Raw genomic sequence first — 12,329 nt, forward strand, 5'->3', positions numbered from 1 at the left:
CGCAGAAGGGAGGGACCAGCTGCTGCGCGCATCGGCAGATGGAGGGAGAAGTAAGATGCGCTCAGACAAGCGGCAAGCGCTACCAGTATGTAGTCAAAAGCTACAATCGCTGTGGTGGTTACCTGTGTGCATTTAAACCAGATAAGCTTTTCTGATGCTTTCTTTTATCTCAGTGCAAATTATTGCAGGTGAGTTATAACTGACAATATGAGGCTTTAAACACACTGAAGGTTTACAGCTGCAGGGTGTCGATACTCCAGGATCTCCTCTTTCTCACGTAAATATGAAAGCACAGTCGTGCTCTGAGCTCAGTGCCTGCTTTTCAAATGATAAAATATTTTAACTGCTATCTTTTTTTTCCCCTCGATCCTAGGTCCTAATTAAGCGGTAACTGTAAGAGCAGTAACTGCAGTAATCATTTCACTCTGCACTGATCTAATCTGAAGCCACGAGCAGCTGCAATAGTTATGCTACGAAGGATTTTTCCCCTTTGGCATATGTTGCACGGGCTGTCCCTCGATTAGGTTACAAGTGCTCGAAGGCTATTGATTTTTGCTCTGTTTTATGAGAACGCTCTTCTCTTTAACAGTTTAATTTCTCAGGTTTGAATTTGAACGATCAGGTCGTGAAACAAAAGCGTTTATGCATCCGATTACCTGTTTATCTGGTCAGGGAAGCTCTATGATAACAACCCGACCCCCCTTTCCTGATTCCTGAGCCGCTGGAGATCCCGTGCTCTGGGGTGCTGTGCTCCCCTGCCAGATCACACACCCACACGAGGTGGCCGTAAACGTTAACGGTGTTTCACAAGGGGAAGCGGCGTTGCTTGCTGACAGCCCAGAAACGCGCTGCCTGTCTGAAAATGACTGTACTGAGGAAACCACCCCAGGTTTTCCTTAGGCTGATTTGGGTGTGTTGCTAGGCAACCCAGGGTGACAAGGGGGCTGTATGTATTCTTTGGGTAGGTGCAGGTCCCTACAGAGATTTCCAGGTAAGTAACATAGAGGTGAGAGAGGCTGATCAACCGCGACACGAGAAGTTAAGCCCCGCAAACTTAACTTTCGTTAAGAGGACTTTTTTGAGAAAGAAATTGGATTAGACCCAGGGATGACGTATCCTGTTTGATTTCTTTTCCCCTTGCGCTCTGACGAGCTTTGTGTTTAGGCAGGCTTTTGTTTCTGGCTCGGAGTTGCTTTAAAAAAATTTGGGAGTGTGTCTCGGGGTGTCGAGGGTGATGTGCTTAGCTCGATTGGCTCGGTTTGCTTGCGAGTGCTTTGTTCTTCCCACCACCCTCAGGTCAGTTGTGCAACATGCCCCTACCGTTTAAAAAGAAAAAAGAAAAAAAAAAAGAAACGCTGAGTAATGCCAGAGGTTTCTCAAATGGCTGATGCAAACCTGGAGAATTTGCATCATCATTCAGCTGGAGTAACTTGGTATGACAAGAGCTTAAATACAAGTCCACGCGGAAGCTGAGCTGGTTTCCAATGATAGGGCAGTACCAACTCGCAGTGGGAAAGCGCAGGTGTTCCTGAGCAGTGCTCAGATCGCAGCAAAGGCTCAGATAGACTTTAGGAGCTTGCTACCTGTGCATAGGAGCAGCTGGAAAGATAAGAGAGGGCGGAGGAAGAGACTGAGTAGTTGGCTACACAGAGAGGAAAAAACCCTCGAGTTTCTGCTGCAAACTTTTTTGCCGGTGCTTGCCGTCGGCGTGCTGGTGGCACTGTAGCATGTTTAGGAAAGCTGCTGTAACCACGGTCTCTAATGGAAGCTACTTGCAGGGGCAAGCTAATGGCAGGTTGCCCTCTATGGACGGCGGACAGCCAGCCCAGGAGGGAAAAGTTGTGCTGAAGAAGAAAGTGACGCTTTTGAGGGGAATATCCATCATAATTGGCACTATCATTGGAGCTGGCATCTTCATCTCTCCCAAAGGCATCCTGAAGAACACGGGCAGCGTGGGCATGTCCTTGACCGTCTGGACAGCGTGTGGCATCCTCTCGCTCTTCGGTAAGTCCCTTAGCAGTCTCCAGCTGGCCCGGAGGGGCGGCCGGTGGATTACCGCTGCTGCTGGCCCGACTTTGCCATTGGATAGCAAGGCTCGGTGCGGAGCCGGAGGACCAATAGGGCTACAGAAGGCTTTTGCCGCCTGATAGGTTGCGTGCAGGGCACGGAGGGATGCAACCCCTCTCCCCCCGGCGCCCGGTCGGTAAAGATTGGAAGCGTAAGCTACTGTTTCTCACGGGTCCCTAAATGAACGAGAAAAGTAACCGTCCGTTTTACGCCATGCAAGGTGCTGTATGTATAATGTTGTTCTTCGGGCTGCGAGAGGCGGTTTATGGCTTGCTCGTAGGGCCCCCGGCAGCTGGGGATGCGGGTCAGTCCGCTCAGACACTGGGGAAATGTTTAGACAGCTCGACTTAGCTCCCTAGAGGCTAGAGCAAGGTCTGGGAGGAATAACTCCCAGTGGACGTAAGCCGTATTGGCACGAAAGGGAGCAAACCAGTGACATTAATAACCCCTCTCCCCAGTCCTGTATTGCTGCTCTTTACTTCATTCATCACTCACAACGTTGCTTTGAAAGATTGCGCCGCAAAAAACCAGTGCGATGGGAACAAATTTGTAACGCAAGTTTTATTGCTGGCCTGCCTATCGATCATGACAGTTTTTACTAATTCTGTGTATTTTTAAAGAGCATTAAATTCTGAAGAATGCCAGTTTGTTTGTTCTGTACACAAAGCCCCCATTCAGAGTGGAAAACCCCACCCTGGCCTCTGCGGGACAGAGGGTCCATTGACCTACTTAATGAGTTAATCTCAAAGAAGCTGAAGAACTAACATGAGTATTGGCTTTATTTAAAACAGAAACGACTTGTTTTCTGGCAGGAGGTAAAGAGGACAAACACGGACTAACACGTGTCTGCTTAATAGGTGGAACATGCAAATGCCTCCCTGTGTAAATTGGCTCTGAGCTTAAAAGAAATACGGACTGTTTACAGGCTAAGCCCACCCAAGCCAAACAGACAGTGCAAGCAAGTTAGGGCCCGTTTTGGTCAAATGTTAAATGTTGTGGTGCAACGTGCAGCATAAGCTGTTGTACAAATGTGGAAGTCCTGCCTGTAACCAAAAATCCCCTATAAAGGCAGACCTCAGATACAATTTGTAACCCTGTCAGAAGACCTTGGTCTTTTGCTTTAGTCAAAACAGACTTAGCGTAAGCATTGCATTTTTGGCTTTAACTTTAATAGTAGTAATTTTCTGGCTGTGAAGTAAAGTCTGTACAAAAAAAAAAAAAAAAAAAAAAACAACCAAACCTCTTTTATCAGATGGATTTGCTAGGTCATTTTCCAGATCTCAAGATATGAAGAACTGTGTAATTTGGCCCAGCAAAAGATACTACCTCTTTCTCTGAATGGACCCGTTACAGTTATTTCTTCATATTTTTTATGCCGTGGGTGTTTTTAATTCTCTGCATGGCTTAATTATAGCAAAACCACATGCAAAGATCACTTAAGGTCTTGCTGAGGCTGTGTGCGTAACATGTATCGAAACACCATTTCATTTCATTCTGAACCTCAACAGAAGAGGCTGGCAAGAGAAAACCTATCCATAGCTTTTTGTTAATGTGGCTGTAAGAATTCCTTTAAGTACGTTTTCAGGTAAGCTGAAGAATAGCAGATAAAAGCTGCCACATTTTTGCAAAGCCCCAAACAAAGCAAATGAACAAGGATGGAATTTGTCATAATATGGTACAGCTTTAATGGGCTTGTACGTGTTACGTGGTTTTGACAACTGTAGTTTTCACCTTAAAGTGCTGCAGCATAAAAGCATGCAGGGAACAGGGCTGAAATGAGTTCATATATGATGCTGGTCTTAACTCTCTATGATGCGGTGTTTACAAACAAACTTTGTTACTGTTTTCATCTGGCTTCTCAGACTCTTCTAAAAGGGCTGCCCGCATTTATTGGATGTGGTACACTTCTCTGCTCATGTGGTCCACCCGTGGAGCTGAGAATCCACTGGCTTTGTGACTGGGTGATGGCTCATTAAGCAACAGTAGCAGATGGTGCAGGGGTGAAGAAGGCTTCGCGCAGGTCCTCATGGTTGCAGCGTGCTGTTGCCTGCTCTGCGATGGCAGAGGCCAGGCCTTGTGCCGGCAGCAGCCTCGGCGAGCTCTCTGAGAGCTGCTCCTTGCTGGGAATGCCGCTAGCCCTTGCTCCAAAGGGGCCTGAACCACTTCTGCGTGAACTAATGCAGCAATGTGACGATGATTTGGGTTTTATTTTAGTCGGCACCAAAGGATGAAATGAGCCTCCTGCTATGCAAACGTGGTCTGTATTTAAGGCAATGCAGAAATGAACTGAGCTTTCATTGCATTAGTAGTACACAACAGCGCTGCACCAGTGTTGAAAAGCCAGGGCTAAGCCATCCCCCGCATTTTGTATATAAGATGTTGGAAGTACTATTGAGGAAAATTCTTAATCTGCAATTCCTGCTTCCGTATTTTGGCCAGTCAATTCCTTCGCTTGTGGCTGAGGAGGGAAAATAGTTTTCAGGCTTTTCTTCAGAGGCTGAGCCAGGCATCTCTGAGGCTGGAAGGAGGTGATCCGCATTTGATAACAAGCAAATGTGTCAGAAGGCTTTCACTTGGCGGCGCAGTCAGCCCGGCTGGGGAGCCGGGGTAGCTGGTGTGACACAGTGTTTTGTGTTCAAACCCTCTTCACGAGATATGGATGAGTAATGAAACACGTTGATAGCAACTAGTTTGTTCAGTGGCTTACGTGTAAATGTAACTGGATATATGTACAGTTTGGTTAACTGCAGGTCTAGCTGTATGAACTAAAATTACAAAATTACTTGAAAAAAAATGATTAAAGTATATCAAAAGTAGTTGTGATACCGCGGCAATGTAAATGATGGTTTAGCTTATAAACGTTTTGAAAGATATTTTTGGATATCTCTCGTGATGCCACAGTTTAATTCTCACAGGTGCCCTTTGCTATGCTGAACTAGGAACATGCATTAAGAAATCTGGTGGTCACTACACCTATATCCTGGAGGCCTTTGGCCCATTACCTGCTTTTGTGAGAGTCTGGGTTGAATTACTCGTCATTCGGTAAGTGTATCGTGGCTTTTCTGTGTTTCTTTTCTGATGGCAATACGCTTTTTGGTCATAAAGAAAAATCTTCAATACATGATGTGCAAAATGAATCAAATATATCTTGATCAATGAGCTGTGTTCTTTTAGTATGGTTTCTTCAGAGAATTTAACAATGCTATTTTGCTCGTCAGCATTGAAACGTTCAAAAAGATACATGTGTATGTATGGGGGGAAAAAACCAAAAGAAAACTGCCTGCCACACAAATTCAGCTACTTGCTTTCATGTTACTAAGCTTACTGTATCCATTAATGCCACTAATAATGCTAATACCCATGCCTATATATAGTATAGTGGAAGAGGAAAGTCACCTTTACCTTTTTCTCAGTCTTGATACTAGCTTTTGGAGCAGTTGCTGTTGTCTGTGGATACAGGAATAACTCCTGGTGAAGCTATTGCCCAGTAGTTTTCAGATTTAGGGGCACCAGGTATTCTTTATATGTCAATTCAGGTCGTGTCCCCCCCCCCTTTTTTTTTTTGTGGGGTGTTGGAGAACTTAAGTCTTGATAACTGTGAAAAGCACTAACTGGCCAAATAAAGCAACACTAAGTCCTTACATATCTAAAATGTCCAAAGTCTTGTTTTGCTGTGTAAGCCTGTGGCTCATGCAGCCCTTGACAGCATATAGGTGAATTACAATATGAAGATGCTGAATCATTAAATCCTATCAAATGTGGCCCTTGGAACTTTTTTTTTTTTTTCAGTATCACTGAGACTGGAGAGCTTGTTACATATAGAACAGGGCAACTCACTTATGCAAAGTGACTTCGGGAATGCTCCATTCTTGCCTCGGGCTAGTTAGCACTCCTTTCCCCTCTCTTCCGCAATCAGCAATTAGTCACAAAAGCGCAAGCCTCATTTCAAATCACAACTATGTTTACATAACACTAACAAGTTCTAGCATCGGCTGTTGAGTTTAAAAGCACTGGCAGTGATGAGTCTTTATGAATCCATAAATCCTTATCTTGTTTCCGGAGGAAATCATTGTGTATCTCAGATGGTCCCTTACATCCTCCCCACCCATACGTAAGCTTTGAATTAGCTGGTTAATTTCCACCAAATGTGGTGAAAGAGCAGATGTCTTACCCGTATTAACTTTTGGCCAAAAAGGAAAACCAGATAGAGGAAACAGACCTATGTTTTCACCGTGAGCGGCACAGTGCTGTGAATGCACCTGTATCATTGCACATCGCGGAATCAACAGAAGAGAGTAGCGTTAGAAATCCCCCTCTTAACCCGCACCTGACTAGGCAGGGGGACCTTATTAACCTAGGCACGAATACCCCGAGGAACCCAGGCTTCACAAAGTTCTCTCCTCGCAAAATAATTATTTTTTTACTTATGACAGTGTCCCAGGAGTGTCACGAAAACACTCTTAGTCATCGTGATCTGCCCCACACCCAGAAAATAATCATCTTGCATGGGAAGGAACATCAGTGGATTCTTTAATCATCAAATCTGAGAGGCAGCAAGGGAGGCGTACTTGTTATAACTTGCGATGATCAGAGCGGCGCTGCTGAAACTCTGTGTAGAGTTTTGTATCTGACTCCTGCATCGGTAAACTAATTGGCTGCTGCTTTCAAAGAAGCTGAGACCTAATATGTATCTAGGTTTTTTTCAGTAGATGAAGTTGCACACACAATTCTCAGCTAAGCTGTTTTTTCCTCTGAAAGATTGCAGGATTATCACACCCACGGGCTGGCGGAGCAACCGCAACAAAAATAAACATTTCCTGCTCTCGTGTATCTTTTCAGCCACTATTTTACAGTCTAGGACACACTTAAACTCTGCCCACATCCTGATTAAACCGTGCCAGCATCACCTGCTATTTAGATGTGCCTTACACTGCGCTGCTCCTCATCCAGTACAAGCAGCAACTTTTTTCTTCCCCAAAAGTCAGGTTGCAGGTGTATTACATACCTTTAAAAAAAAAAAACAAACAAAAAGGCAAGCTAGTTTTCAAACAAGTGAAGATGACTGTGCGAATGCATTGTCTGTAACGCTTAACGATGGTGGTTGCTCAACACAGGCTGGGTGAGCGTGCGCTGCCCCGTGACTCGCTCACCGGTGGCACGTGCTGGGGCTCCACGCCTGCTCCTTTCCCGCTGCCTTGGTGTGCTCCCTGCCCGTCAGTGAAAGCTGCCGACGCGCTTTCCGTCCGCTCCTGAGCACGCAGCTGTTAGAGGGCTGCCAGTCTGTCTTTAGGATTGCAATCGAAAGGAAAACGCCCCATTCCATCACCTTCCACCTCCATGGAGCGACTACACTCCAGCAACATCTCCCTCCAAATGTGGGACCGTGAGAGAGACAGCTATTTATTAGAGGTATAATTTAGCAGCTATGTTTTTAAAAACATAGTGGTGTGGATAGCAGTGACTACCTCTTTAAAAAGGCCTTCTTAAAATGAGAGGGAAAAATCCACGTTCTGGAAAAAGGAGCCGGGACTGAACAAAGAGGTCTGGGAAAGCTCCAAAGATCTTATCTTTCATCTGATCTAGGACACTTCAAACTACTTTTGGCAGGCTGCAGTATTCAAAAGCCAGAAGCCTGGTGATCATCTTGCATAAATTAGAAATATTGCACCAAGGTAAAGTCAGTAAATGTACGTGTAAATCCAGCACAGAGGACATTCGGTCCCTGAGCGAAGACAAAAGTTGCAAAGCCAATTGTTGGCCAACGAAAGGAACGGTCCTCGTGCGTGGGGGACGCACAAGCAGCAGCCCTCACTCGTCCACGCAGAAACTTTCCAAGGAAGATACTTCTGTTCTGTGCTCCTCTGCAGTTTGGTCCAACGCAATGTGTGACATTTTGGTTGAGTCATAACACTAAGAAAGTGGGTTTTATTTTAAGGGTGAAACTCTCTTGTGGAAAATTCCTTTATCGTTCGATGGAGAATGATAACGTCTCTGCAGAATTTTTACACTGTTCCATAGCACTTTTAGCAACTGTATTTTTATTAAAATTCTGTAACGTGACGCATTGTTTTATTAACTGCTGTAGATTTTTTCACAAGAATTTTGCATGGAATCTTGTTTAACTCAAAAATCCTTTGGAGCAGAATCATATGCCCTTTTGTCCTTATTGTGAGTGAGTGTGTGATGAAGCATAGATGCCACCAGCTGTCCTAAGAAGGGTGAAAGTGTCCTCCTGAACCAAAAGTGAAGAGACCACTGGAACTGTAATATGCAGACAGTGTCTGATCCGAGGCACAGGGTAATTTGCTGTTAATATGTGCCAGTGCTAAGGCTTCTGGCAAATATTTAGCTTCTCTTAAAGCAAAAGGCTGTATGAATATTATGAGTATTTCAAATTTGTAAATGCAACAACTGCATGCTTGCCTTTCTTCACATTCCTCTGTTTCATGGTAGGTGCTTTCTGTACTTTGAGAATTTTTTCTCTCACTTGCAGTGCTAGGATGTTGTTAGTCAATAAAAGGAAAAAGTTTTGTTTGCATTTTGGGAAATCCTATTTTCATTCATTTTTTGCATTGTCTCAGATTTTAATAACAGACTTGGGTTGGTTTTGGATACTTAGTAAAGCAGAATTCTCAGCTTGATTGAAATTAATTTGCTTGCATTTCTGAGGGGTGAGATATACCTGGCCACTAAAATTCAGTCCTCAATGACTTTTACGCAGGGCTTTGCCCGTGTAATCTATTTCTGGCCATGTTCACTTCCAGTGAGCGAATGACGATTTCTATTGATACCTTTCCTTTCTGTTTACGGCTGCTTCACGACATGGAAGTTGTAAGAGCAATCCTGGTAAGAAGTGTTGCTGTCAAGAGCAGAACCCCTGAGCAAAGCTAAACTGCTCGTGGTTTCTGCTACAATCAGAAATCATGGTACGTGGCATCATAGTTACAAGCAGGCACCACAATTAAGTACGGTTCACGGTTCTGTGATAGCAAAGTTACAGCATGATCCCATAAGAATATTATCTGTGTACTATTGCAGATTAATTTTGTGATTTTTTTTGTTGTTGTTGTTTTTACTCCAGCCCTGCTGCCACAGCAGTGATATCGTTGGCATTTGGACGTTACATTTTGGAACCTTTCTTTATGCAGTGTGAAATCCCAGAACTTGCGATTAAACTTGTTACAGCTGTTGGCATCAGTAAGTATCCAATTTTAGGTTTCGGGAAAGGGTAAAGATGATGTGAATTGGAAAAAAAAAGTAATCGCTCACTGAACAGGTAGTCGTTTGATGTGAATCGTGAGTCACAAAATGACTGTGCATCCAATGCCAAGGGCATCAGTGTGACTTTTTGCCTGGGTATGTGCGTTTGTGAACATATGCAGTAGTAAAAGGAATAGCAGACTTTATTAATAGCAGGGAAAATCTATTGCCAAGGCTGATTCTGTTGCCACTTGAATTAATGGCAGAACTCTCATTACTTTTGTGGAAGCAATTTCAGTCCCTAAGAGATGGTGAGCCACTGCCAGAGATACGGAAGAATGATTACCTGATTGTAAGTGCTTTGCTCTACCTCTGTTTTAGGAGGCAGTCGAGTGCCAAGTATGATGCCATGAAGAAATGTAGTTCTCTTGAGTGGAGCACAAGCAACATGAGATCATCTTCCCTAGTCCCGCTCTGTCCTTCATAGCAATAAAACTTATCGAGGCACTTGCGGTTCAGGAAGCAGGAACCCCACTGATGACTTTGGGAGCAGTGTGTACAGCTTGGTGAAAATGCCTGTCTGTTACCAGCAACTTGTCCTGCTCTTGCTGACTTTGCAATTAGTGTAAAAGGGACCATTTAGGGCTACAGAGAACCAGTGACTGCCAGTGGAAGGAGAGAGGCTACCCTGAGACCAGGAGCTTTACAGTGTTCCTGGGTTGGTGTGGGGGGGCTGCATGAAATGGGAAGGCAAAATCCTGATGCGAATGGGACTCTGGAGCCGTGTGCCTGTAGCGCTAGTTCTTGTAGTGCTTGTTTCCAGTTCTGTCTGGTCACTGGTGATGACGCTCCTTGCGCACACGTATTCGCATGCAGCTGTGCTGGCAGGAGCGTGCAGAGTAGACCCGAGTAATTCGTAACAGATTGTTCCTTTCAATTTGGTCAGTGCACATATCGGAAACAAAAGGGCTGGAAAAAGGAATTAAGACATGCAAAATGATCAAAGGCACACAGGAGACCCCTTTAGTTTTGCATAGTAATAGGTTCAGATGATTTTTTCTTTCTTTGGGGTAGGGAGTTCAACTGACACTGAAATTTCCCATCTCCGGGTTACTGTGGCTTTTTGTAGGAGCTCTCTTGATAAGAGTTCCCTTCTGCCAGGAGTGTTAAAAAAATCAGTATGTGACTCCATTTCTTTCTAACTTAATTATGCACAAACTATAGGTTTCATAGGAATAATTGAGTTAAGGGCTTGAATTTTGAGGTCAATGACTTTTTATAGCTACATCTGTCTAAAATATTTCAGTGCAAGGTAAGGGTGAAACAGATGTTCAGTAACTTCAAGGTCACTGAGACAGAAGGAATGTTAAGCGAGGACTCCATCAAAGCATTTTGTTAAGTGCATGTGATTCAAGCACAATAAGTGAACAATTTGAAATAGGTTTTTATTGCTTTTAATTTAATTGAAAATCTGTGTGATAAGCCAGGGCTTCGCAAAGTAATTAAACAAAGAGGTAGCATTGCAGGGGAGGTGGAGTTATGCTGAAATAATTACAGCCTAAAGGGAGAGAGGAGCTCACAGCAGACTGCTCCTACGGTGAGCGCAGGTCCGTACAGCGCCGGTAGGAAGAGCTGTCATTTCCCCAAAAGAAGGGATTCTTGTAGAAGGTTTATAATGGTGAATGGGACAATGCTGAGGGAGCAGTGACATGTCAGACTGAGGCTTTATCTTTATTCTTGGCAGCATGCTCTACAGCGGAGTTTCATTTGTAGTAGTTTTTGATCATATGCTACGCTTAAGCTCAGGAATCCCAGAGTGTATGGCTGTTATTCTTGTATGGTAAGAATTAGCTGTTGTGGTGGTAGCTGTTATGAATGTTTTGTATTGTGCATGGAGGCAGAGTGATAGGTAAGATTAAGGCGGCGTTGAGCTGAACAGGCACATTAGAACCCTGAAGATCTTATAATCCAATTTAATGGTGCCAAAGGTAGTGTTTGTTTCCACTGAAAATTTTAAGTTAATCAGAAAGTGAACTGACGTGCCTTTTGTCTTCTTATCCGCTCCTGGTGCCTTCTCCCTCCTGTGCCTGATGCTACTGCGTATCTGTCTTTATTGCACGGGGGGGAGGTAGTGGGAAGCACCATTAAACTCTGTCCTTGGGTGAGCCTTTGTGCTGTAGTTTTACCTTGTCTTTTCCGATCACACTAGAAAGGGCAGGAAGAGATTTTGAAAAATCTCCAGGTGATCCCCTGCCCCAAACGCAGTTGGCGTATCTAAACAATTTCTGACAGTTGTTTGTCTAAACTGCTCGTAAAACCTCCAGTGAGGGAGTTTCTAAAGCCTCACCTAATACTGTAGCCCAGTTTTTTCTATCCTTGTCACAAGACAGCTTTTCTCTTTTTTTTTTTTTCCACCTAAACCTCCTTTTCTGCAATTTAAGCCCATTATTAAAAGGTTGCCTGATAGGGATGCAACCAGGATTATGATGGGGAGTGGCAAATACTGTTGCTCCTCTAGCAGCTACGAACAAGTACCCCTCACAGAGGGGCTGCAGCCCATTCTGCTCCCCACCATTCCACCTCAGTGCCTCTGCAGTGCAAAAGCAGTGATGGTGCTGCGGAGAAGATGTAGATTAGATGAGAGCTAAAACGGAACTACTGGGGATGGTGACCTTTAAAAAAAACCCTCATTCTTGGTTTATTATTTATAGGAAAAAAGCATGTGCGAGGCACAAAATTCCCCTCAAAATCACATCTGTTGTGAGCAATTTTGAACAATCTGTAGAAGCAAATTTTCTGTTCCACAATATGGTGCGTGCTTTTTTTTTTATTTTATTTTTTTTTAAATAAAAACAGCCAACCAAAAAGTCCAAACATTTCAATGGCTCGGTAGAGAGAAGGATGCTTGTGTGGAGGTTCTCTTCAGATAGCCCAGCTTTCTGAACCCCTGAAGCAAAGGCTGCCTGTTCTTTTCAAATTTACAAATCACTTTAATTAACTTGGTATTTCTCAAGCGAATCTCTGCAAGGAGGAAAAAACTGGGCAAACACTGGATATGCATC

General features: G+C 44.1%; 1 protein-coding gene across 3 annotated transcripts in view; it reads left to right on the forward strand.

The window, feature by feature from the left end:
- The first annotated feature begins 1,415 nt into the window (after nucleotides 1-1,415).
- SLC7A11 (solute carrier family 7 member 11) overlaps nucleotides 1,416-12,329 on the forward strand; it is a 61,818-nt gene continuing 50,904 nt past the window's right edge. For 2 of the 3 annotated variants that reach the window (XM_075501061.1, XM_075501062.1), the window contains exons 1-3: nucleotides 1,416-2,004; nucleotides 4,983-5,109; nucleotides 9,149-9,264. In XM_075501061.1, the coding sequence (XP_075357176.1) occupies nucleotides 1,728-2,004; nucleotides 4,983-5,109; nucleotides 9,149-9,264 (520 nt within the window). In that variant the 5' untranslated portion in view covers nucleotides 1,416-1,727. The remainder of the gene's footprint in view (nucleotides 2,005-4,982; nucleotides 5,110-9,148; nucleotides 9,265-12,329) is intronic. The other variant, XM_075501063.1, reaches the window with a different exon arrangement.

The sequence above is a fragment of the Mycteria americana genome, chromosome 4 (genome assembly GCF_035582795.1).
Source record: "Mycteria americana isolate JAX WOST 10 ecotype Jacksonville Zoo and Gardens chromosome 4, USCA_MyAme_1.0, whole genome shotgun sequence".
NCBI classification, from domain to species: domain Eukaryota; kingdom Metazoa; phylum Chordata; class Aves; order Ciconiiformes; family Ciconiidae; genus Mycteria; species Mycteria americana.